The sequence below is a fragment of the Patagioenas fasciata genome, chromosome 3 (assembly GCF_037038585.1).
Source record: "Patagioenas fasciata isolate bPatFas1 chromosome 3, bPatFas1.hap1, whole genome shotgun sequence".
In the NCBI taxonomy this organism is placed as follows: Eukaryota; Metazoa; Chordata; class Aves; order Columbiformes; family Columbidae; genus Patagioenas; species Patagioenas fasciata.
Window position 1 is genome coordinate 42,977,928 of NC_092522.1, and position 23,514 is coordinate 43,001,441.

Sequence of the window (23,514 nt, forward strand, 5' to 3'; positions counted from 1 at the left end):
TGTGTGAGCAGAGGAACAACGAAACTCATTTCACAAATAAGGCACAGAAAATAAAGACAATCCCCCTTTGGTCATACCACCAGCATGTGGAATTGTACCCAGAGGCCTCTAGGGACACACTGCTGTGATGGACTGAGTCCCTTCATTTCTTTCTCTTCAATTCATTGACAAAAAAGGTTTTGTCAATCCATAGGCTGTCAATTTAAATGAAACACATAAAATTCACTTGTTGTGCCCAATTGACACCATAAGCACTAAGTACAGAAAGAAACAGGACTCTAAAACATAAAAGTGGATATAGCCCATCCTCACTCTACTTTTTGGAAAATCTATCACCCTTATTTGGAAACGGTGGGAATAAAAGGGGCATCAGTGCTGGAAATGGATACACTGCTGTGCACTTATTTTGCTTCCACTGTCTCTGAGAAGCACAGAGAATCTAATTCTTCATTAATCCCAATTTTCTTTAACTCTACAGTGGTTTCATTCCTTATTATTTCATTAGCACTAAGAGCGTAACTGAAAATAAATGCTCTCTGACAGCTATATCATTAAATGAGGCCAGCTTACAAATCTGCTAGAGCAGATATGTCTGAACTCACTCCTCTGTATCTGAAGCTGAAGCATTTACCCTCCCTGTGTGCTCTAAGCCACTTGCCTAGGACAGGGTACATACAACCCATGCACTTTGGAATTGATTACTGATTTTGTTATATGCCACTCTACCCCATTAAGGATCTTCCAGGGTCCTTCTTCCTCCCGCCTCCACCATTACAAGAAGAGAGTTATACACTATCTTACCTTAGTTTTCTTTTTCTTCATCCTGAGGACCCTTGATGCAATCTGGATGGTAGACAGCGTCTCAGCGTAGTTCCCCGCAGCGGCTGAAATGTGAGCTATCATTGTGGTGCGGCAGTTCATATTCCCCAAGGACTCCCGAAGCAACATGGTGAGCTTGCTGTCTCTGCAAAATAAAATGAATTAAGGCTACATTAGCGAGCAAGGTTTCACTTTGACCATCATGACGTGACTTGGGTCTCAGCAAGATGTTTTCTCCTCTTTTTAAGGAATGAAACTAATTAGGATTCCATTAAGTTTGCCCTATGTTGTGTTTGCAGCTGTGGTGAAAGACCCTGGACTACAATGTAAACTTCCTCTTCCCAATTCATCCTTTCTGTCTTCTGGCCTTAGTCCTTCTGCACTGTTACCACTGCTTAAACAGAGACGCAGAGCAGGGTTGGAGACTGACTATTAAGGAGTTGCTCCAGCAAACATCAAACTGCTGCCCTTTTCTAGCACACAATGTGCAAGCAAACTCTGGTCCAGCTCTGGAGGACAAGTAAGTAGTGGATTAGACTAGAGGACCCAAATTTTTTCTTGCCTTCTAGGGCACTGGGTAACTCAATAATAATAATAATAGTTAAATCACTGAAATTAATTCTGGATGCTGCTGGTGAAATACAAAACAATCAAGCCTTAACACTTCTCGCAAATGTTCTTTCATATTAGATCTTTTCTTCCACTGAGGCAGGAATGAAATTTTCTGTTCTTGCCATTTACTCTATTGTTTGACATAGGATAGCTTTTGAAATGCTGATGCCTTATTGTGGGGCTGTCTGTGACTGGACTAAGAATGGGAATTTTAACAGCATAATGATGCATATATAACACTTTTGTGGTGGTCATATAATCCTGTAGTCAGAAATGTACAATGTAATTTTTAAAGAGAGCTTTAGCTACGAAGTGTACAGGTCAACTGGATGGTTAGTTGGGAAATGGTATCCTCTTGAAGAGAGCCTCTCCTACACTACAGGTTATGGATGACAGTTACATATAGCTGAAAGCAAAGACAGCAACAGCTTGATATCTACCTATTGCTAAAGGAATTACTTTCACTGTTGTAATGATAACAAAATCTTCAGTGGCTGGGGATCAGATTTTTGGGGCTCACTGTTCAATATCTGCTAATGACCTATGGTGTATATGTGCCCTTGGTCATCCACTTCACATTTCCAGCTTCCAGGAATTTTGCATAAAGCTGCAACTGCTGGGAACTGAAGCTCTGCCTACAGGATGGCACTGTTATAACAGATAAACACCAAAATTCTTGAACCTCTCTTTCTGATGGAGTAAACAACAACATTTTGGATGCAGATTTTTATGCATCTACCAATAAGACTGGAGAGCTTATAAGTTGTGCTGTTGCTGAAATTTCAAGTACTTGCAATTTCAGTTAGGCTAGCAATACTAGAAGCAAAACATTTTTTTTTTGTTTCAGGATTTCTGCTTCCGTCTGCTCCAGACACATTGAAGACCTTCTGCTGTTTTTGAGAAGCAAACAAACATCCATAAAGACTATATTAAGACAGTCTCACTCATTTCACTTGTGACCTAAGGCTGCTTTGAATCCACAGATCCAAAGTTAACAGGCTGCTGTATCTCGGGTTAGTGGTCCTCCTTTCCATCAAGGAATAATTAAGATGTCAAATTTTGTACATCAGTTACTGTCACTCCAATGCAGAGTTACATAGATATTATTAACATTTGCACAGAAATCAATAACAAGCCTTTTATTTGCTAGTGCTTCTATCATAGCAAAACATGAGATGACAGGGGAAAGGGCAAAAGAATACATTCTGAACATGTTGGTCTCCTGAGAACACATAACCCATGCAGCCAGCATCAGCACAGTGCAGTGTGGCTCTCCTAGACGTATATGCATTATGAATATAAAATAATCTGTGCCATCTGCCTTGTACTGAAATGCACACTTGCAAGAAGAATGACAATACAGAGGAAATTCCATTTCTATAATTCAAATGATCCTCTGACATATATCAGACAGGAACCAAAGAGCAGATTTGTTTAGGATCAAAGCCTGAAACCTCGCAGCAAAAAAAGCCCAACCAACACCTATTTCTAATGGCAGAGTTCACTCATTCAGCACTGTCTGCACCTTGACTATCAACTTCACTTTGCACTCAGAGAAAATAACTAGCCTCATGTCACTATTGTACACTGGAAAGTAAAATAAAGAGGAAGAAATTTTCTAAACACAGGTTTTTGTCGATTCTGAATATTGTCATAGGATAAGATCACCTGTTCATGGTTCACTAATTTCTCATAATAGCACCTACTAACTTCTAAAGGAAAGAAAGAAAATTGAAGAGAACATAACACAAAAATGTGCTGCTTAATTTTTAACTCACCCTATTCTCATCAAGTAAAATACTGGTAAAATATTTTGTGCGTCTCACTGAAATTAACTTGACAGATAGTGTGAGACAAAGATGCTTTGTTCTTCTGAACGCTGACATGGCATTTCTGCCAGAAAAAAAAATAAAGGCTCCGCATTGTTTCATTACGTAATTAATGAGCTGGTGTTTGCAAAAGCAAAATTTCCTGTGAAAGCAGAAGTTTTACAAAGAGAAGGTCTGCACTTCTGCACTGGAAGACCTTTGAGAAGCAAGACCTTTGTTGATGATCTGGATGCTGCTGCTCCTGAGTTCATGTTACTCCCTGTATTAATCAGAGGCTGGTTTGTAGAAGGCCCCAGATTTCTCGCAGCAGCACAGAGAATTGCAGCAATGTCTTTATAACAAGGGGAGGTCCTCAGGAATGCTAATGGCCCATTTCTGTTCTGCTCCATGAACAATAAACTGCTATGCCAGAGCAGTACAATGACCCCACTTATACCTGTCTTCATTGTAAATGTACTACTAGCCCACCTACTAATGTTTTCGTAGTTGTGGGGGACTACGGTGGATTCGTGGATTCCCTGATGGAGGGCATGGGAACAGAAATTAGCCTTGAAGATACGAAGGCCTACCCGTGAGAAAGATGGGAGTAAAGGAGTATCCAGACATGTTAAGGATGTACCCATGAGAGAGAAGGGAGTAGAAGAGTAACACTGATGATAGCAAAATTAGCCAATGAGATGTTACTGCTGTAACTTGTAACCAATAGTGAAGAGACACATGAATTGGTAAAACTGTATAAAAATGCACTTGTGGCAATAAATGGAACTTACTACTTTCATCCTGGAAGAACTTGGTCCATGTCGTTTGTCCGTCTCAACCACGACACATAGTTTATGAAATTTACCATAACCCTTCATGAATATGGGGATATAACACACAGGGAATAAGGAAGATGGGTTTGGAAGGATACCATGCTTCAAACTCCAAAGTCTTTATAACAGCAAGTCTATTCTGCAGCCTTTTCGGTACTTAAAAGTTACCTCAGTTTTCAAATTGCATCACTTGGTCTAATAAAATGCATTACCATTACTTCCCTAGCTCCTTAGATCATGGCTACAGCAAAATACTACTAAACACTATTCATGCATCCCTCACAGGTAAAACCCTGAAATAAAATATGCAAGATCTATCTCTGGAAAAGTCCAGATAGAGCCCTGGGGGCAGGAAACTAAACTCAGGTGTCTCTAGGAGGTATGTCACCAGGTACGGTACAGAGGGTCCAGAAAGGAAGAATGGTGCAGATTGCCAGGCAGAAATCTCCAGTCCGTTCCATGGAGTAGCAGCCCTTCATGTGGAGGGGAGCTCTCTCGCTGCTCCCTCACCTCCTCCCTGTTTCCACCCTCTCACATTACAGCAGCTACTCGGAGACACTTCTCCAAGTCTGTCAATAGCTACCACTAAGGAACCCTAACAGGTATTAAAACTTCTCAAACAAGAGATGAGGCAGTGAGCCCAGTGTTCTCTATTCCTTCTCTTCTGAGACTTCACCTTACAAACTGTGATCAGCATAAATTAGTCCTTTTGCTTGCTCAGTAAGGAAAAATGTACATCTTTATACTCTTCTTATACATACCTGGATTTTTCTTCTTCATAAATGATTAATTATACTTAGATTCAAACAATACAGAATCTTTCATTAGAAGAATGAAGATCATGATCCTTTTCCTTGGACACTGCCTAAATCCCACTTGCCTATGTGCATTAAGTCAAAGTCTTTAATTTCATGACTGCACACTATTTTTCACTAGAACCCTGCCTCAATCACTGCCCAGGATAAACAGTGCTCACTGAACAAGAAGTTATTCAGTCTTTCATTTAATCCTTGCCTTTTAATGTGTGGACTTGTGCCTTATCTACTGTTAAGACTATACAAACTCAGGAACGACTGATTTCTTCAAAGACTTTTTTTTTTCCTATGGAGCTCATCAATGTGGTGTCTGATTAATGTCTCTGAGGTGAGGTATATAATCCCCTGATAACACCTGCAGCACTGAAGACTTCACTAAATATAGCTGTTCAGTGTGAAGCACTGACGTTTCAGAGTACTAAGCATTATATAGTCTTTTATATTCAAAGTACAGCTACCTTTGACTTCCGTTGCAAAGAAAATGGGGCGGCTGATTCTCAGTCTGGGCACCCTGAAAACCAGGAACATACAATTTATAGATCACCTGAAATTTTTAGGAATGCATTGGCAGAGGCAGTTCTGAAGGTGGTACCAGCTCCCTTCAGAATACTTATTTTCCACAGCCCTCAGTCCCATTTTCCATATGCCTTTCAACTTCTGCTACAAATTAGGGAGGGAATTTATTGATAATGACCACATCACTTTACAGTCCTGATTAATCTCCAAGGAGGTCCTATATCAGCCTTGAAAAAGATGACGGTTTTAGAGGTGGGGAGGAAATCCTGGAAATACAACACAATATACAGTCCATGGGGCCAGAGTAAGTTTGCCAGGACAATCTTAATTCTGGCATTTCTTGCCCCTGTAGTGATTGATTTAACAATCTGAATGCTCCCGTTATGTATTTTTATGTAATTTCATGTGGATTTGTGTTTACACTTCAATGAGACATCAGCAAGTCTGGAACCTTCCTGCATATTAAAAAGCCTCAGTTGCTGAACTAGCTGACCAGCTGGCAGCAGCAGCCGGCTGCCAGCTTTTGTATGGACAAGCAATAGAGAAGGAGGACATGACTCACAGTTTACCATGAGGTTTTGCTAGTATTAGCTGCCTGTAGAGAAACAGTGAGACTCAGCAGCATTGCTGTCCTGTAGAAGAGCTGTGTTCTTGTGTGTTCACCTCCTTTTTGCCATGCTCTTATCTCATCAGACAATCCTATTCTCTTCTATAAGTGTCTATCCTGAGCTTTCCTAGTCTGACCTTCTTACTCATTTCCATACCATGATCCACATCCCCAGGTCCTCACCAGAATAGCTCAGCACAGCTCGATTTCATCCTGCTGTGGTCTAACCAGCTACACCTGACTCTGCCACAGTCTCCAGCACCATTGCTAGATCCTTTCCCTCTACTGATCTCCTCTTTCCCCACCTCTTGTTCTCATTAACATCCTCCACTGCCACTGCCTGATCTCCAAGGCCCTTCTCTCCACTCAAGTCCCCCTGACTGCTCACTGATACCCAGCAGAGGAACCACATGACATTGATGGCATCACAGGTGAGGTGCAGGCCAGAGTGAGGGGACATGGCATGGGCAGTGCGTTCCTGCATCTTCCTCTGTCAGACCCTTCAGCTTTATGAGAATCCATATGAGCAATGTGTTTGAAGTGAGATACAGAGAAAAGAGGCAAATGGTAATTGCTTTTGTTTAGGGCTGCAAAACAGAATTCATGAATAGAAAATGAAGCTATAAGAATGAATACTACAGGCAGGAAAATCTCAGGAATCTTTGTTGCCCAGCATCTCACTCATTTTCTGTATGGGAGATGCAAGTACAAGACTGTTCCGCAAAATGAGGGAATCCTGGAGAGGAAGATCCAACTAAAGTCTTGGAATAATGATTTTCCTGTGAAATTATCTAGCCAATCCTATCATATGCTTTGTTTTGTTTTCTTTCTGACCTCCCACCTTAATAACAAATATTTTCTTTGTCTTCCCCTCCCTCTCACCCCACTGCTATGAGGATGTTGGCTATTCAGTGACAAAAGCAGCAACATCAGGAATAGAAATAATAACGTTCCACAAGGAATACAATACAATATTATAACTAAGTTTTAGGATGTGCAAGGCTGCGTGTTCTCTCTGTTAATCATATACCTTAGTTTCTTCCTAGGCACTTGGCCAAAAGGCGGAAGTTGTCAACTCCTTCATTCTCATAAGATCAGATTATATATGCCCTCCGGGGTCTTGCAATCTAATTATTTATAGAGGTATGTCAAAGGAAAATTCTCAGTAACTATTGTGGTTATTTTTGATCATGAAGTCTCAACCCTGCTCCCTTGTGCTGATGCACTGCTTTATTCATAGCAGTAAATGCTTGCATAAAAAAGGAAGCACATAAATACTCCATTTGGTTTTGGCTCTCATTGCACGGAAATAATCTCTACAGAGGATAGTTTATAGCTTAAAAGGCATAAACCCAATAGCGGATGCTACAGGTGTGTAACAGCTGAGTTCATGATGAACCAGTGCAGTTTGCTTTACTATGTCTTTCCTTTCTGTTAATAATTTCGATAGAAGGAGAGAGGAAATGGGAGCAATGTGTGCAGGCACAGGCAAAATGAGGCCATATGGAGTGATAAAGCCCTCGGTGGTTCAAACCACGTAAGCCTGGCTTTGTTAGCAGAATGAAGCAAACCAGTTGAAGAAAGATAGGTAACTTGCTGGACCTTTAACTCAGGGAATCCTTTACCTGGTGAAATGAGGCATTGGGGAAATAATGAACTTGTTCCAGGTGGAAGCTGACTAGCCTTAAAGGGAAAATTAAGCAAAGTAGAAATCTCCGCTGCCACTGCAGTTAGTTATCTTGTATGAGGTACAGGAGCACAACCCAGAAAGCTGTGCTCACTGCACAGGGGAAAGAGGAGGCAGCTGAAAGGACTACACTGAGGGGATACTGTGCTCATGTACTTGGAAAATCATGGTCTCATCTGGAAGGGATGTGACACTGCAGCAAGAGAAAAGTATTGTTGCAGCCAAGTATGGGATAACAGAGACTTATGCTTGAATTCTAGTATTACAAAATGCATATAAAAAGTAGGGGATACTCTCCCTATAATTCTTGTATTTTAAGAGCCTAACTATGCAGATTTCATGTTGCAGAACAATCCTTGTGTCTGTGACAACACATGAGCATGTGGCAGAGGCACAAGATAACATCATTTGTTTCTTTTCAACAAAGACAGAAAATAAAATTAATGACAGAAGGACAGAGTCTCAATAGCTACAGCTTCTCTGACTCCTTGAAACAGACTGTCCCTCTCACCATAAAAGGGGCTGTATCTTTTGTGTAAAAGTTGCTCCAAAGCTGGTGAAACTTGCACAGTCTACAAAATAGCCAAGGAGTCTGTTATCCAAAAATGACATTAAGTTCCCCACTCTTTGGAGGTCCCCCTGACTGATCTTACCAATTCAAGCTTATCCATAGTAGAACTATCTCAAAATAAAGCAGTCACTGTCACACCTCAACTCCATTTTTACCTACATATTAAAGAGCGCCTTGTTTCTGACATTGCCAGCCCAGGTCTGAGCTGCACACCACTGCACTAGCCTTTGGGAAGCACAGAGAAAGATGTCCCCACCACCTCCACATTTCTGCCTTATGCCACCAGTGGAGCTAAAGCAGCACAGGCTCCATTTAAATAATTCATTCAATGAGAGAAAAAAGTTCCTTGTGGTCTTTGCCCCAGCTATGTGAATTTACGTGGCTTGGTTCAGGTACACTTCGCACTTTGACAATATCACACTGAAGACATAAACCCTTCTTTACAGGTCAGCGTGTTACAGAAATGAGAGCTCAAAGATTCACATGTTACTTTAAAGCCACAGTAAGAGCAACTGTAGGGGTGGAAGGAAGGAGATGGCTGGGAGGGGTGGCAGCTCTGTTGGAGACCAGTGTCAGTTTTGGAGGGAGGACTGCACTGAAGTTGGACAAAACAGTCCTTCCCCTCTCTGTGCTCCAACTCACAGCACAGAGCCAAGCATCATTCACAAGCAACCGTTAAAAATACACAAAGCTCAAAGATAATCAAAAAGGATCCTAGTGGTCTGTCTCATTAGGGTGCCAGCTCCTAATAAATTCTAGCTGAAAAACAGAAGCTCAGTTAATCCAGGGAGCTAATTAGGCTCTGCAACTATATACTGGAGTTAAAGGCAGATTGCCCAAAACCAGCAACGCCACTCTTTAAGAAAACCTGCACAGTAAATAGACTGTGATGTACAGGAGAAAAAAATCCCCACCGTTAAACGAATAATGATTTAGATTTTAAATAATCTAAGGACTCTGCATGTGGTCAGGCTCTGTGCTAACTTCTACCAAGTTACACCCACAAAGGGAAGGCAAAAGCCTTCCCTCCCCCCATACACCTCCTTGTTTGGCTCCCTTACTTGGAAGCATTATGGCAGCCACAAGTTTGGCTTAGTTTATCTCTGTGAAGCCATTTGGTTGCTTTATGCGAGAAGCCAACAGCCATATCTGCAGCTGAATAGCAGTGAGGAGCTTGCCTGCCTCCCCTCCGGGCTGCCTGTACCCTGGTTGCATAGGGGGAGCACTGGGAAGGGGTGCAGGGGGGCTGCCCAGTGCCTGTGCCCACAGGGCAGCAATAAGGGAAAACACATGGCAAGAAAGCAGCAAGAGGAAACATCCTCGGACAATCTGCTGAGGACACGTTCCGGAAACCACCTTCATACCAGCCCCTCCGGCATGAACACAGCAAAGAGGCACCCAGCGAGGGCATTCCCAACACCCCTCCATCAGCATGAAGAAGGGGATCTGCTCCCATTGCTCAGCATCTTTGCTTGCAGCGCTGCTGCCCCCAGCTTCCACTGCCGTCACAGGGGCACATGGCACTGTGCAGGATTGGGCCCTTCGAGGCAGGCTGCTATTTTTGAGCACAGCTGATTAAAGCGAGGTTCTCCACTCTGCATTCAGGAGGCAAAGCAAAGGGGTTGTTTTTCAGAAGGTCACAGCTCCCTGAAGCTCAGCTGCTACCAGTGTCATTGCCTAAGGTACATGTGCTGAAGAGCCACTGTCAGGTGACAGCGCCTGCAGAGAGGGCAGGGCAGTGGCCACCTCAGCTCCCCTTTCAGTGCAAACAAGCACCTGCCTACCAGACTGGCACAGCTCTTGTGTCATCCCCACCCCAGGCAGCCAGCTGACCATTTCAGCTGCCACCCCCATGAGGACAGCACAGCAATTTGGAGGGGGGCAGAAAAGCTGCTGGCTGCTGCACCGAGCGCTCCTGTGCCACCCGGCCGGAGGCAGCGGCTGCTGCGCACACAGCGGCAGCCCTGTGCCCCAGCAGCAACAGCGCTTTGCCCTTTGCTTGCAAGGGCTGTCATGATTCATACATACCGAGAGTGGAATACCAGGGTTATTTCCTCAAACGAAAATTAACTTCAAATGTTCGTAATTGATCCATGAATATTCATGATCTTTTGGGAAGGTTTCATAATGACTTCATTCTGGTTAGGCTCATTTGATCTGCAGTAGCGACAGCAGTAGTTTACACTCCTTCATCAAGATGCCAACAATTTGGCAGCGTGACCTTCCCAGTTTCCTGTGCTGGAGAGCAGCTCTAGTTATCCTAATTGCAATCCCAAATGGAGTGGTACCTGAAAATAAATTGACTGCTGTTCAGTTTTAGAAGCCGCTCCACTTGGCACTGCTACTAGCGTAAATAGATGACATCTCCAGGAAACTGTGAAGGTCACTCAACAAAATACTTCACATTTTGATAGGTAAGATTTTATATCCTGACTTTCTAGAGCCTTCAGCCCATAGCATTACAGCAGAGGTCGATGAAAGTGCACATACTCCTGTGTGGAAAGGAAAAAAAAAAAAAAAAGAAAATAACGCAGATTTTGGCTGTCATCAATATTACTAAAATTATACAACTAATCTATGCCACTCACTAGGTATATTCCCAAAGAAAGTTAGGCTTAAGAGTTCATACTACTTATGTATCTGTGCACAAACTTGCCTCATCACCTCCAGCAATAAACTTCTAGTCCGTTGGCCAATTTGAAGAAACTTTGAGAAAATAATCTAAAAGTCTCAAAGATAGTAAGTCTCTGTAAATGCTGTGAGAATTGATGGCTGGGTGGATGGAGAGAAATCTTATTTGTGCACCCATAGGAACAAGACCAAAACTCCTTAAATTCCACTTTTGAACGCACCAGAGAAAGCAAACACAAGAGAAATTCCCAACCACACATGAATCTTCACCCAGTATTTATACCCTTTTGAATGTCAAAATTAAGAGACAAATTGTTAGAAACATTATGATGCGCTCAGAACTGTTCATTTAGATCAACAGACCAAAAAAAACGCACTCATATGAAAGTGGATCGTGACTATAAGCTGTCAAAACATAAAGTGAAGCAGTGAAAATATTAAGCTAACAGCATTAAAGCAAAACGAGCAGTCAGAAGCTTCAAGTCATGCTTCCATCTCTGGTAATCAATTTATTACCTTTTAAAGTTCCTCCTCACATACCGCTCCAAACTTTGCTTCACAGAGAAACATGAAACTGCTAAAAGCTGCTAAAGAAGCAGTCCCTCTCCATTAGAAAGAAAGATGGACTTTGCAGCAGTCAAGTTATCTGCTAACCTAGGATGGGAATCAAGCAGGTAAAGGAAGTTCCAAAACAGGGGAAAATTTTCTGTGTCATCTCCCACCTATCAAGTGGGGACACACTGGTCTCAGTTGCTCAGCTCCAAACCATCTAGGAATTAAAAAAACACAACTGTTATTTAGGAGTACTGTATTGGCATGTACAGGTAATAGGTACAGATCCTAGACAAGATGAATGCCCGTCTCCTTCCAAAAATCTGGGTAAGAAGGTGGCTAAGCATAGACTAAGCTGTCTAACTGTACACATTTGTTGCCTTTAGGGAAGAGTGAGGAAGCTGAGGTTCTCCTTTGCACCCATCTTCTTTAAAAAACAAAACGGACTAGAAAGCTGGTTTCATTTCACAGACTCCATTCGCTTTACTATTAAAAATATAGTTTTAGGGTCAAAATAAGTTTCTCAGACACCTGCAACGATGTTTGTAGAATCTGATGAACACAGCGTTCTCTGGCCTGCAAGTCCTTGATCTCTATATTTGTACTCCCTGTAGTCAACAGGGGTGGGTGAGTTTGTTTGGAACTGAAGAGAGACCAAAAACTCCTTTCACATCAAAATGAATGGCCCTCAGACAGCAACGACTTTCATCCACAGATGGGCTGAACTACTCGCACAATTGACTGATTTAGAGATGTGATGAGACAGCCTGAACAATAACCGTGATGATGTTGATCTTGCATGGCAATTATAGATGAAAAATTCTCTACCTGTGCCTGGTTTTGGTGACGTTCAAAAACAAGCCCCAAAACTGAAATGTTTATGAACTGTGATAAACTCTGGTGCAAATCCAGCTGTCACTGAAATACACAGAAAGGCTTCCATAAAGCTTCAGTAGGGCCTGAATTGAGCTTTCAGTGACAGGATACATGAGATAATGAATAAAACAGTCTCTTCTGAAGTCACACACATGGCATTGAAGTCAAACCGTGGAGCCACAGGCAGTTTTATGATGACATTTTTGGCAGCATAGGGCCAAATCTAGCAGCAGCTGCAGGGCAGTGGGAATTTTGTAATCTACAAACACAGGCACAAGAAAACGAAATGTTTTGTTCTTTTACCCCTCCCATTCTTTATCATATTTTATTTACAGAGGACTGCAAATAAAATCTGAGGGACCCCCGTCTCCATGCAAGTACTATGTATCGTAAGTAAAAGTGGCCAAATCGATATAATCAATATAATCAATATATAAAGATTCTTAATGTATATAGATCTGCTATTTAAGCCATTTGGAGATAGGCTGTATCAAATACATTTATCTTCATCTATGTAGCAATTTAAAATATTAATGATGCAAATGCATTTTTCATGTTATCTGAAGTTACACTCCCCCTTGAAATGGATTCTTCTATTTATTTTGCCCATTATAATACCATTAATTAGACAAGTTCCTCAATAGGCTCCTATATCTCCAACACTTCAGAGATCTCCTAATAGCCTATGACAGCAAACGAAAGGAACTCTTTTAAAATTGTCATTTAGTAATTGTTAGATAGCTTCCAGTTTTACCTGAGATAACCAGAACGTGCTTCAGAGTTCAACAGGCATCTATTATATACAGAAAATCAACTGTAAATTTTAGTATTTCCATGTTAGTAGCTGTCTCTCCACAAGATTGGTAGTCAGACTTGTGAGTGACAGAAAACAATATACAAATACTAATGTTTGTATGTATTTAGATTTAAAGGATAAAAATATATGTATTAAAGACTTAGCTGTTTGAAATCCCAGATGCACTAAAATAAAATTTCAAAGACAAGCTGAGCCAGTCTTTCATAAATAGCTTCTTTCAGCCTTCAACCGTCTTCAAAAAGCCTCAAACCGGACTCATTTATAATGTGCCTGGAAGGTCCCTCTTCTGTTTACAAAGCCGCTGCTGAAGCTCAGGAGTTCCTGCAGCTGAAAACAGTTGAGGCTGCAAGAATATTTTGGCAAAGTACTCATTTTAGTCTTACACTCTTCCCTTGGCATGTGCTGTTGAATTTAGAGACTAGAAGGACGTTTGACCTGAATCAGTATGGCCATTCTTCCATTCTGAGTGTTGGGTTATAGTGGTTTACAGCAAGGCTCTGCAGCCTCATTCTTGCATCCCCCCTGTACACCTGCTGTGGTCTCCTAAGGATGGGTAAAAGTGATCCTCAGCATCCAATCAACCCAGCCCTGGTCGATGTGTCTGGACACACAGGAGAAGCCAAGAGGAAAGACAGTCATTCTGTTAAGGAGAGTGCATGAACAATAACACTGAGGAGAAGGAGGAAAGTGTAATGCATTGTTTGATGCTGTGAGCCTGATCCCTGTGGGACATCATCAAAGCAGAAGTGACACTCAGGGTGAGAAGAAACCATGAATTATTAGTTTCTGACCCTACCCAGTACAGAGAACCACATAATTCTCTTTAAGCATTCAGAAAACCCATCCTTAAAAACAAAAGGACTTCCTGGCACTGCTCACACACACTTCCATTTCAGAGTGGCACACTGGAAATCATGGACTCCCCTGTTTGCCCATGCTCCAACATGGCTCTTCAGTTTCCATTGCCCTCACTCCTTGGGGACAGCAATACTCTTGCCGCATGTACAAACACAACTTACAATCCTTCTCATGCTCTATTTCTAACTCTGTTTGGGTACACAATCCAAATTCATTTAATCTTCTCTCACACAAAAAGCTGTCCTGCTCCCCTTGACTATCTTTCTTGCACTTGTTTGAGTCTGAATTCATACTTCATCTATATGGGTGACCAGAGTTGCATCCAGGAGAGGAATTGCTAACCCCTTGTATAAGTATGTTATTATTTTTCTGCTGTTATTCCTAACGTCTCCTCAGACTTCATTACCCTATCACTGTGACATCAGCTGTGGACACCTGTGATCATTAACCAATATGCCTAAATCAGACATACAACCCACTCCCTCTCTAGCTGATAAGCTCCCTGATTTCAGTAGAAATTATTAACAGTCCATCAAGGCAAGTCCTTGCATTAGTGCCATTTCTATTACTGTAGCCCTTGAGGTCCCACAGCTGCTCCCATTTGATGTTCTGATCTTCCTTTTTTTGGATGATGGCTCTCAGCTTTGTGGAACCAGTCACTACGATTAGCATGCTCCTGCTTCGTGTGCCAGGGCTGCTGATAATAACACTAAATAAAATCTCTCCCAAAATTGGTCCTTGAAGAACTTCCCAGGTGGCCTTCCCTCTACTCTGATAGCTCCCACTTCAATGCTAGGTACTGTTGTCTCATCAGTCTTCATTACCTAATGCATCTTACAGTTCCTTGTCTTCCTCAATTTAGCTAATAATTCCTCAGGAGACACCAATTCAGTTATTTACTCAGGTCCAGGCAGATTATCTTTACCTCTGTTCTTTCACCTAGAAATGTAGACACTAGGTATCATATCTGCATAAAAACTCAGTGAGGGCTGTATCCAAAAAGAATTCAAGGCTTACCCTCTGAGAAGGCAATATCTGTTGTCTGGATTTACTCTAAAGTGAGTTTTAACTCAGCCCTTCAGGATTTGTTTCTCTCTCATCTGAATGCTAATAGTGACTTTTTGTTGTAGCAGGACTTTCTTAACATCTCATTGTTAACTTTAGCAGCTATTGTAGTAATAAAAGTTGATCACTTAATTCAGACTATCTAGCACTGAACTAATTCAAGCTCCTCTCTATCCCTCCTCCTCCATACACACTGATGAGCAAATCATTTAGAGAGGTGTTTGTCTGCTGACTGTATGAATTCTACTCAGCAGGAAAATACATACATCTAATTGCATTTCAACTGATGAGGATCTGAATAAATGAACAAGTTTTATGAATAGAGGAATGAATGAAGACTAGTTTCCTCTGGGTTTGTGGCCTGTGTTCCTCCTTTTCCTGCACTTTTGCTGTCCCCTTTTCTGCACAGTCCCTATGACCTCACCTTGCCATATCCCACCTAACTCATCTCCTCTGGCTGCAGCTCCTTTCTATCTCCCAGCTGGCTGGTGTGTGCTGGCTCGCCGGCATCAGGCAGCATGCAATGGAGCAGGTTACCTGCTGGCTTCACAGCTTTGTGGCCCAGTCGGCTTCCGCTTTGTTCCTCTCCCAGTCCCAGGAGTCTTGCACAGACCTCGGATATCAGAAGGCCTGTCCCTGTGCTAAATCTGATTGGAAACGGTCAATTAAACGGCCAATTAAAAAATATATTTGGATGAATAGCAGTGAGATGGTGTGATCATGTACTCTTCAGCCTCTCAAGAGGTGGCTAAATATTTCTCGGAAGATGCATGTCAGGGCCAATCCTGCTTGCAGACATTGTCAGGCTTCACAGTTTTGAAGCACAACGTTGTGCATAGCAGTCATTCCCACCAGCAGCTACTGAGGACAGACAGGACATTTCCCATATTAGCATTATGAGAGTGATTAGAGCCACCTAATTATAGCTATGCAATGACAAAAATCTCAACTCACAGATGTCAAGTTAGTCAGGCTGTTAAGTCTCTCATGTCCTACAGCTTAGATCATTCCTGATTTATAATTTTTCAGATCCTTGTTATGATTTTATGTCCAATTAATTCTGTGGGAGGACAGCAGTTCTCAAATGAACATGGAGTAAATACAATCAATAACAAATGGGTTGTTATGAGAGTTATTATTGCATTGTTACTATTTTCCAGTAATTCAGGTTTAGTTATTTTTTGTATGATGTATGACATATTAAATACATAGCAAATGGTTTAAAGGTCCTGTTCTGTTTTCAAAGCTGCTACCGCATCAGTTTCAAAGAAGTAATAATGATCCAAAAGGGACTAAAGTTTATACTTCCCTCAGTGTAGCAGATTTGCAGATAGTGTAGCTAAAAGGTGTGTTTGATCCCAGCATTTATAATTAACTCTTAAGCTGAAATATATGAAGAAAATCTTTGTTTTCATATCAGTGTGTTTGTTGCAGTGTAATTCCAAGAAACACCAATTAGATATCAAATGCTGACAACTTGCACTTATCACTGATTAGGGCTAGATATGAGCTATAAACCTAGCACATTACTACAGTGCAACAGCTCATTACCAGTCTAGCTTTCCTAGCTAATCTCTTCTACTAATTTTTATTTAGGGACCTTCTGGCTAGCTCATCTGAAAATTATACACTAATGATCTGAGCAGAATTGAGAGCTTTAAATGGCAACATGGGATTAAAAATAATTCTGTTTCATCTCTTTATGTTATGATAGATGTCATTTAATCAATTAACACAGCAGAACATACCATTCCATTTCAGATCACGCAAATAGAAAAGAGAAAAGGGTGAGAGCTTCACACATCTCTAGACCTTCTTCACGATGTAAAAGAGCATTATATATAGTATGAGAGAATGTTTCGGAGGACTGTCACTGAGACAGAAGTCAAGACACTATTTCCTGTGGTTCTCCTACAAGTCTACCATAGGGGATGATTGCAAGGATGTGACTGTTGCTAGTAGAGGAGATATATCAGAGGCAGTGCCACAGTGCTGTGTGCTGTGGAGATGTCAGGGACCAGGGTGGCCCAACAGGCTCCCAGTTAAGCTTCCGGAAGGTTTAACATGGGATGCTGGGTCTCTGGAATGGCTCAGAATCAGAAATGTGGCTTCCAGTCCTGTCTGCCTTCTTCTGCCCCACCTGCTTGAGATTATGAAAGTATTTGAGAATCTGCAGCCAGAATTCAGATTCTGAATAACTGCAGACAAAAGACACTGCAGCACTGACAATGGGTGCTTCACAGCTATGTGCCAGAACTCTTATGATAAATTAAAATGACTTCTGAAATATATTGGAGATAAAGAATGAAAAGAACAAGATGTTTCATAATGTTACCACTTATTAATGAATAAAAAGGATTCAAGATGACAAGATGTAGGTAGGAACAGTTAGGAAAACGTATCTCATCCACATTCTGTAAAGCTTGTGTAAATTAAGGGCATCATAGGATGTAAAAGTCCTATATTTAATAATTACTATAAACAGATTAAGAGAAATGAGAAGCAGCACAAGACCACATTTAGGGGCTATCTCATTTCCTGCAGTCTAATTGTGCTGGAGTTTCTTTTCTGAAAAGTATAAGATTCACTGAACAATATCAATATTGTGCCCTGCGTTTACTGGTTCCTACTTGAAGTCAAAACCAGACATGGTCAAAATGCACATTTATAATGCCTCAGAAAACAAATTATGTCTCTAAATCAACCACTCAAACACAGCCACTGCTGGTCTATAGTTGTGCAATTCAAAACTTGGATAATGGCAGAGGATAGTGTGATAGTGTGCTGAGTGAGTTCTCAACACTCACCTAGCCCTGAACTTAAGAAAGTACATAGCCTTTAATCTGCAAGAAACTGGACCTTTTTCCTACATGTGGTGGTGGAGAATTTGTCTTCCTGCAATGGATGAAAGGAGCAGGAATCTCTCAGTGCTCCCCATCTTGGAACGTGCACAGCAAGGGGAGTGAAGGCTTGCCACGCTCTGCCCATCTTTCTAGATCTCATGAAATAATGTTCTCTACTCAAATATGCAAAGGTTTGCAGGTTTAACTGCCAAAAATGTCTCAATAGGAATATAATCAGACCATGGTCTGGGAGATTTACTATGAGAAAGGAGACAAAAGGAAGAAGTACCGTACATATTCCTATTACATATTATGAGATTAACCAAGGAGAATTTACTCTTGCATTCAGGTATTGCAAAATGTAGTGAAAGGTCATGTGGGCAGCATATAATTTATAATGTCAGCTTAGAACACCTAACTCTGTCCCTTTGCATTTAAGACAATAAGCATTGGTATGCTTTAGCAACATCAGTTTGCTCCCTGATTAGGCAACTGAAGGGTTATTAGTGTGTAGCTGAGATACTCTAAAACAAACAGTACTACTCCACAAAGAAGCACCATGGATGGATGGAACATGGCCAATGGAATTAAAAATGTATTTTTAAGGGTTATGTTCTCTTTTGTATGGGTGTGATGTTATAGCATTATCAGAGAAAATTAAAAATCTTACATATTAAACAATGTAAATTCTTCTTGAATTAAATTAGCCAAATTGTAAAGAAAACCTTATTGTGGTATCTGTTTCCAATAACAAATTTATTGTCAAATATACATACCAACTTCCTTGTAATTCTTTGCTTTCATTGTCTTATCTCTCTGTGAAAAAAAAGATATTTGGTAGAAAAGTTGACGCAAAACTATGAATTTTCTCGGGAGGATAAAAAAATCCATTTCAGTTCTCAGAGTACACCTAGCAGATGTGTTTGTGATACCAGTAGAGACCAGAGGAGTTTTGCTATAGTGCTGCAGCAGCATCATGTCCCTTTCCTGTCTGGACAAGGCCAGACCCTGCTGGGAAGACAGGTGCCTGGCCCCGGGAGCATGTACAGTAGAGAGACCCAAAGCATCACATTCAGATTCACAGCAGCCAGAGCCTTCCCCTAGAAAACACCCTCATTGCCATGGTGCTTGCTGAGCTGATGAGCGTGAGGGGAATGGACATGGAACCTGCAAACGGACTCAAAGGACTTCACTAGTTGTGTAACCTATTTGATGCTTATGTCTGACACACAAATGATTCCAGGCAAAGGAGCCCACAGAGGACTGCAATCAAGAGTAGTTCAAAACCAACAAAAGCTTCTGATTATGATGACATTACAAAGCACACAGAATCCAAAATGGGAGCAGTCACCTAACAAGAGAGAAGAAAATCTGTTACCAGCTCAACAGGCTTATTTTGCGTTCTGTATGATGCAAAGATTCTAAAGGTTACCAAAGCACAACCTCACTTTTTCTGTAAAACATACTCCACAGTAATCAACATTAACCGTTGGCTGAAGAAAAAAAAAAATTAGGAGTTTTCCACAAATGTCAGTGTAGCACAATGTGGTAGGGTGGCAAATGCTTTTCTTTTACAGAAATGTATTTTCAGAGTAAAATCTTACTCAGCTTTGGTCCTCCATCAGCTCATCTTCCACATCAGTGTAAACTATTGCAACAACAGCAGTTTCCCTTAGTTCCTTTTGGCATGAAAACTATCCTGTCACTCCAGCAACATCCACACATGAGAGATGAGCAGGATTCGGGAGGTGCATGTTGGCATGGCCTGAGTACACAGAGCTCGTAGAATGCTCTTTCCCTCTCAGAAAAAGTGCAGTTACTTCTCTAACCCCATACCTTTGGAAATATTTTTGTTTGTTATGCAGTAAAACTAGGTAGTAGATCTAGATACTGCATCTAATTCCTGTCCTCTTTCACAGATGTGTAACTTCAAAGCACATCACATGGAGTCTGTGAAAACTGTTGTTTGCAAGAGAGAGGAAATGCCATCTAGGAGCACAAAAGATTCCGCTACTCTGTTTATAGCTGGAGGCAGACATAAAAATTGTGTTCAATCCTTAAACGACAGTTCCGAGGAGATTCAGGTACTGCTTGCACAAGGAGGTGCTTTTAACAGCTCACCTCGTAGCTGGCTCCCCTTGCTTGTTCTCTGTCTACAAGTCGAGCGGCACAGGTGCCCAGTGCAGTCTGAGCTGCCCAAAGGGGCTGGCATGGGCGACACAGGCACAGTGTGAGGGCCCTGCTTTCCAGAGCTCCCGTGGGAGGCAGGCAGGACACCCCGGGTGCTGCAGGCTGTGCAGGCTGCCTACAGCGAGGGCAGCAGGACAGAGACTTCAACCAGTGAGAGCATCCACTCCTGCAAAGAGTGTAATACGTTATGCATCCTTTTCAAAGCCCCAAAATCCCTTCATGTCTATGGCAGCTGCCAACTTTCTCCTTTTGTTCCATTTGTAGACTGAAGATTAAATCTCCACTGCTCCAAGGTTTGTAACAGCACCCAAACCAGCCCCAGCCATCATTCTGCTACCCAGCTCTCTGCTCTGCAGGACCAGCTGTACCAAAGGGAGCCAGAGGGGATGATATTTCTGACAGTACAGATGTGCATTTTGTCACTGATTTTCAAAATGAGTGAAGCTTTATTTGTGCCCAAGAGCACAAACTAAGGAATAGGGAGAGAAGCAATTTACTAACTCTCCTCACCCTTAAAAATAACCCATTGGAAAATAATTTTAAATATGGCAGGTAAAACAGTTTTGCTGATGGGGTGACAAGAAAAAAATACAGCTAAACAGTTAAATCTGCTGCCTGAAATAACTTCACTGAGTTTTGTCACATATTGCTAAAAAGCATGTCACTTGATGTCATTTATAAACAAACAAAATTTTAAAAATTAAAATAATCTAACAAGTTTGTTCTGCAGCAGAAAGAAGAGCTAATTTTAATACTTCAGAAGCTCATTCTAACCAGACTGCTTAACTCTGAAAAGTCAGTGCATATTTTTAAAAATTCACTTCACATCTGTTCATTGTGTACAGGCCTGAAGGCAACCACCAGCCAGAAAACTTTGATCACCCAGCAGAAGATAGCAGTTATCTGAAGAGCACAAGAGGATTGTCTTCATTGCTTTCCTCTCAAACATGGTATGAAAATAAGAACGTCAATAGAAGTTCGTATGGAAAAAAACATCTTGCAGATACAGTAGCATTCAAATGCTCTTGAAGCAACAAGACAAACTGGCTGAAATATTCCCTATTTACAACCATTCAATTATCTCCAAAGCTTCTAGGGTCTGTCACTCCTTTGAGGGGATGGTGTTACATAGAGTCCAAAAAAAGAAAGAGTATGAAGAAAAATTGTTCAACTATTTGCCCAGAAAATGTAAACTAGGTTTTTGTTTATTTTTAAGTTAAGGTCACAAATACTGTTTATATATATTGAAGAGGAAAATCAGATAGTCTTGCTTGTGCCACTTCAGCAGTCACAAATCTCCATTTATGTGACAAGTGTCTGTATAACCTTCTTGAGCTCCAAATTCATGGTCACAGACACATTTGCAACTAGTCAATAGATGATTGTACATTTCCAGTTTTCACATTCACCAATTCCATCAGTCACATCCCTTGCAATCCCAAACAAACTCATCACTAGGCAACACGGAACCACATACTGTCTCTTTCAACAAATAAGCTGCTAATCATCAAACCCTGAACAGGAACTATACTATACAATATCCCTTAGCAAGGATTTGAGGATTATCTCATCTAATTAGATATAAGCATGTTTTCTAATCTGTGGGCTTAAGCCAAAGCCCAATAGAAAGATTTCCATTGATTTACACTGCATTTGGATCAAGCACTGAGAGAACTTGATTTTGCAATTCAAAGAGAAAGAGACCTTAAAAAAACAGTGTAACCAAATGATGAAGTAAAGTAGTTAACTGAGTTAAATCATCTGGCACAGACATGGATTGGACATCCCCTATCCCTTCTAGGGTAGTCTTGAGAAAGACACTGCTGAGACTTTCTGGATTTATTTGATGGCATTCAACTGTAATAATCCAACTGACTGCCAGTTTTCAGCCTCCTAAAAGCAGAGGAGATTCTGGTAGAAACACTAGAACATGTCTTATTGTTTATTTGTATAACTGTTTGTCATGCACCAACACTTACTAAGCAAGAATGAAGATAAATTATCAAAGTGCAAGTTCAGCTATTGAAAACTGTTGAAGATTTGGCCCCAGAACTCTGCAGTGAAATCGCATAAGCCTAGCTCCTAACCAATCTGGAACTGTTTATTATATAACTGTTCATTAATATTCATTAGTTACATGTTTATTTTGCTTTTAAATCATTCTACCAATGAAGTTTTCACTTCAGCTCTTGGGAAGTTATTCCATTGACTAACAAGAATCACTGTTAGCATGCTTTCAACTTTAAATTCCTCTGTCTCATTACTTAAGGATAAGAAATCATTTTGCCAGTGTCTCACCAGAAAAAATTCTCTCCTCCTGTGTGTATTCACGTCTTTGAAGTACTACAGAGCAGTTGTCATCTCCCCTCTCAGAGGTCTCCTTTTCCCTGCCAGCAGTGAAGCTTTATTTCTGTTCCAGGGTTCTTCCAGGTGAGTAACACTTTTATCTCAGACCATTCATAATTCTTTTTGCTTCTCTTTTCAATTTTCTCCAGACTGTAACCTCTTCGTGATGAGATGCCCAACTCCGAACTAGGGGTTACATGCTAGCATTATACAAAGAAAAGCTATTTTCTTTGGTCATATGCAGTGGGATGCCTCTGCTCTCTCGCCCTGAGTCACACTGGTTTTGTGTAGGGAAAGAAGGATCAGTAGGGAAACAAAAGTTAACTTCACAGATCATATCCATATGCAACTATTCAAGAAACTGAAGATAACCAAAAATGTGAAGTAGGGCTAATAAATGTTACTACACGCTTTTTGATAATTTGCTGCACTGCACAAGAGCTAGTTATTCCAAGAATATTGCTATTGAAAAATCATCCAATTATACATGCAATGAATTATCACCACATTTCCACCAGAGAAAATATATTAGTGTTCAATTGAGCCTGAACCAGTGGTGGAACAGGTGGGAATAAACTGCTGGATAACCTGACTCAAAGTTCAAAATGGCATTTTAATGAATTAAGTACAGATTCATTTGTAGATGAAGTCACCACAATGGCCTATTTGGGTCCCACTCAAGTTATATTTCAGCAATAACTGCACACTACTGGATTGCTTGTTCATTACCAGCCCTGTCTGTGCTGGCCTGGGACCAAAGTAGTGTCCTTCCATGGTGCAGCTATCTGCTGCTGATAGGAATGGCTATTTAAATGCAATTAGTAATTGCTATTAAATCTGACTATAAACCACAGGCACTTCCCTTCTCGTTTCATTTTGCAGTCCATCTTTATTTGCTCATTTCAGTATCTGTCAAGTGGCAATTCATCAAGCGGTTCAAAGAGCATTGAAACAGCTCGCTCATGAGGCTGCATTCTTCCCACTTCAACACTTGTGCAGAATGGAGCCATGTCAAGTGAGGTCTGTTGTAAAACTGGTGTAACAAGGGGCCAGGCTCAGTCAATGCAA

The 23,514-nt window shown here is 41.2% G+C and overlaps 1 protein-coding gene across 1 annotated transcript in view; it reads right to left on the reverse strand.

Annotated features, from left to right (window-relative positions):
• KIF26B (kinesin family member 26B) overlaps positions 1-23,514 on the reverse strand; it is a 301,610-nt gene that overhangs the window by 27,529 nt on the left and 250,567 nt on the right. Inside the window, exon 11 of the mRNA XM_065834763.2 lies at positions 802-964. Within this exon, the coding sequence (XP_065690835.1) occupies positions 802-964 (163 nt within the window). The remainder of the gene's footprint in view (positions 1-801; positions 965-23,514) is intronic.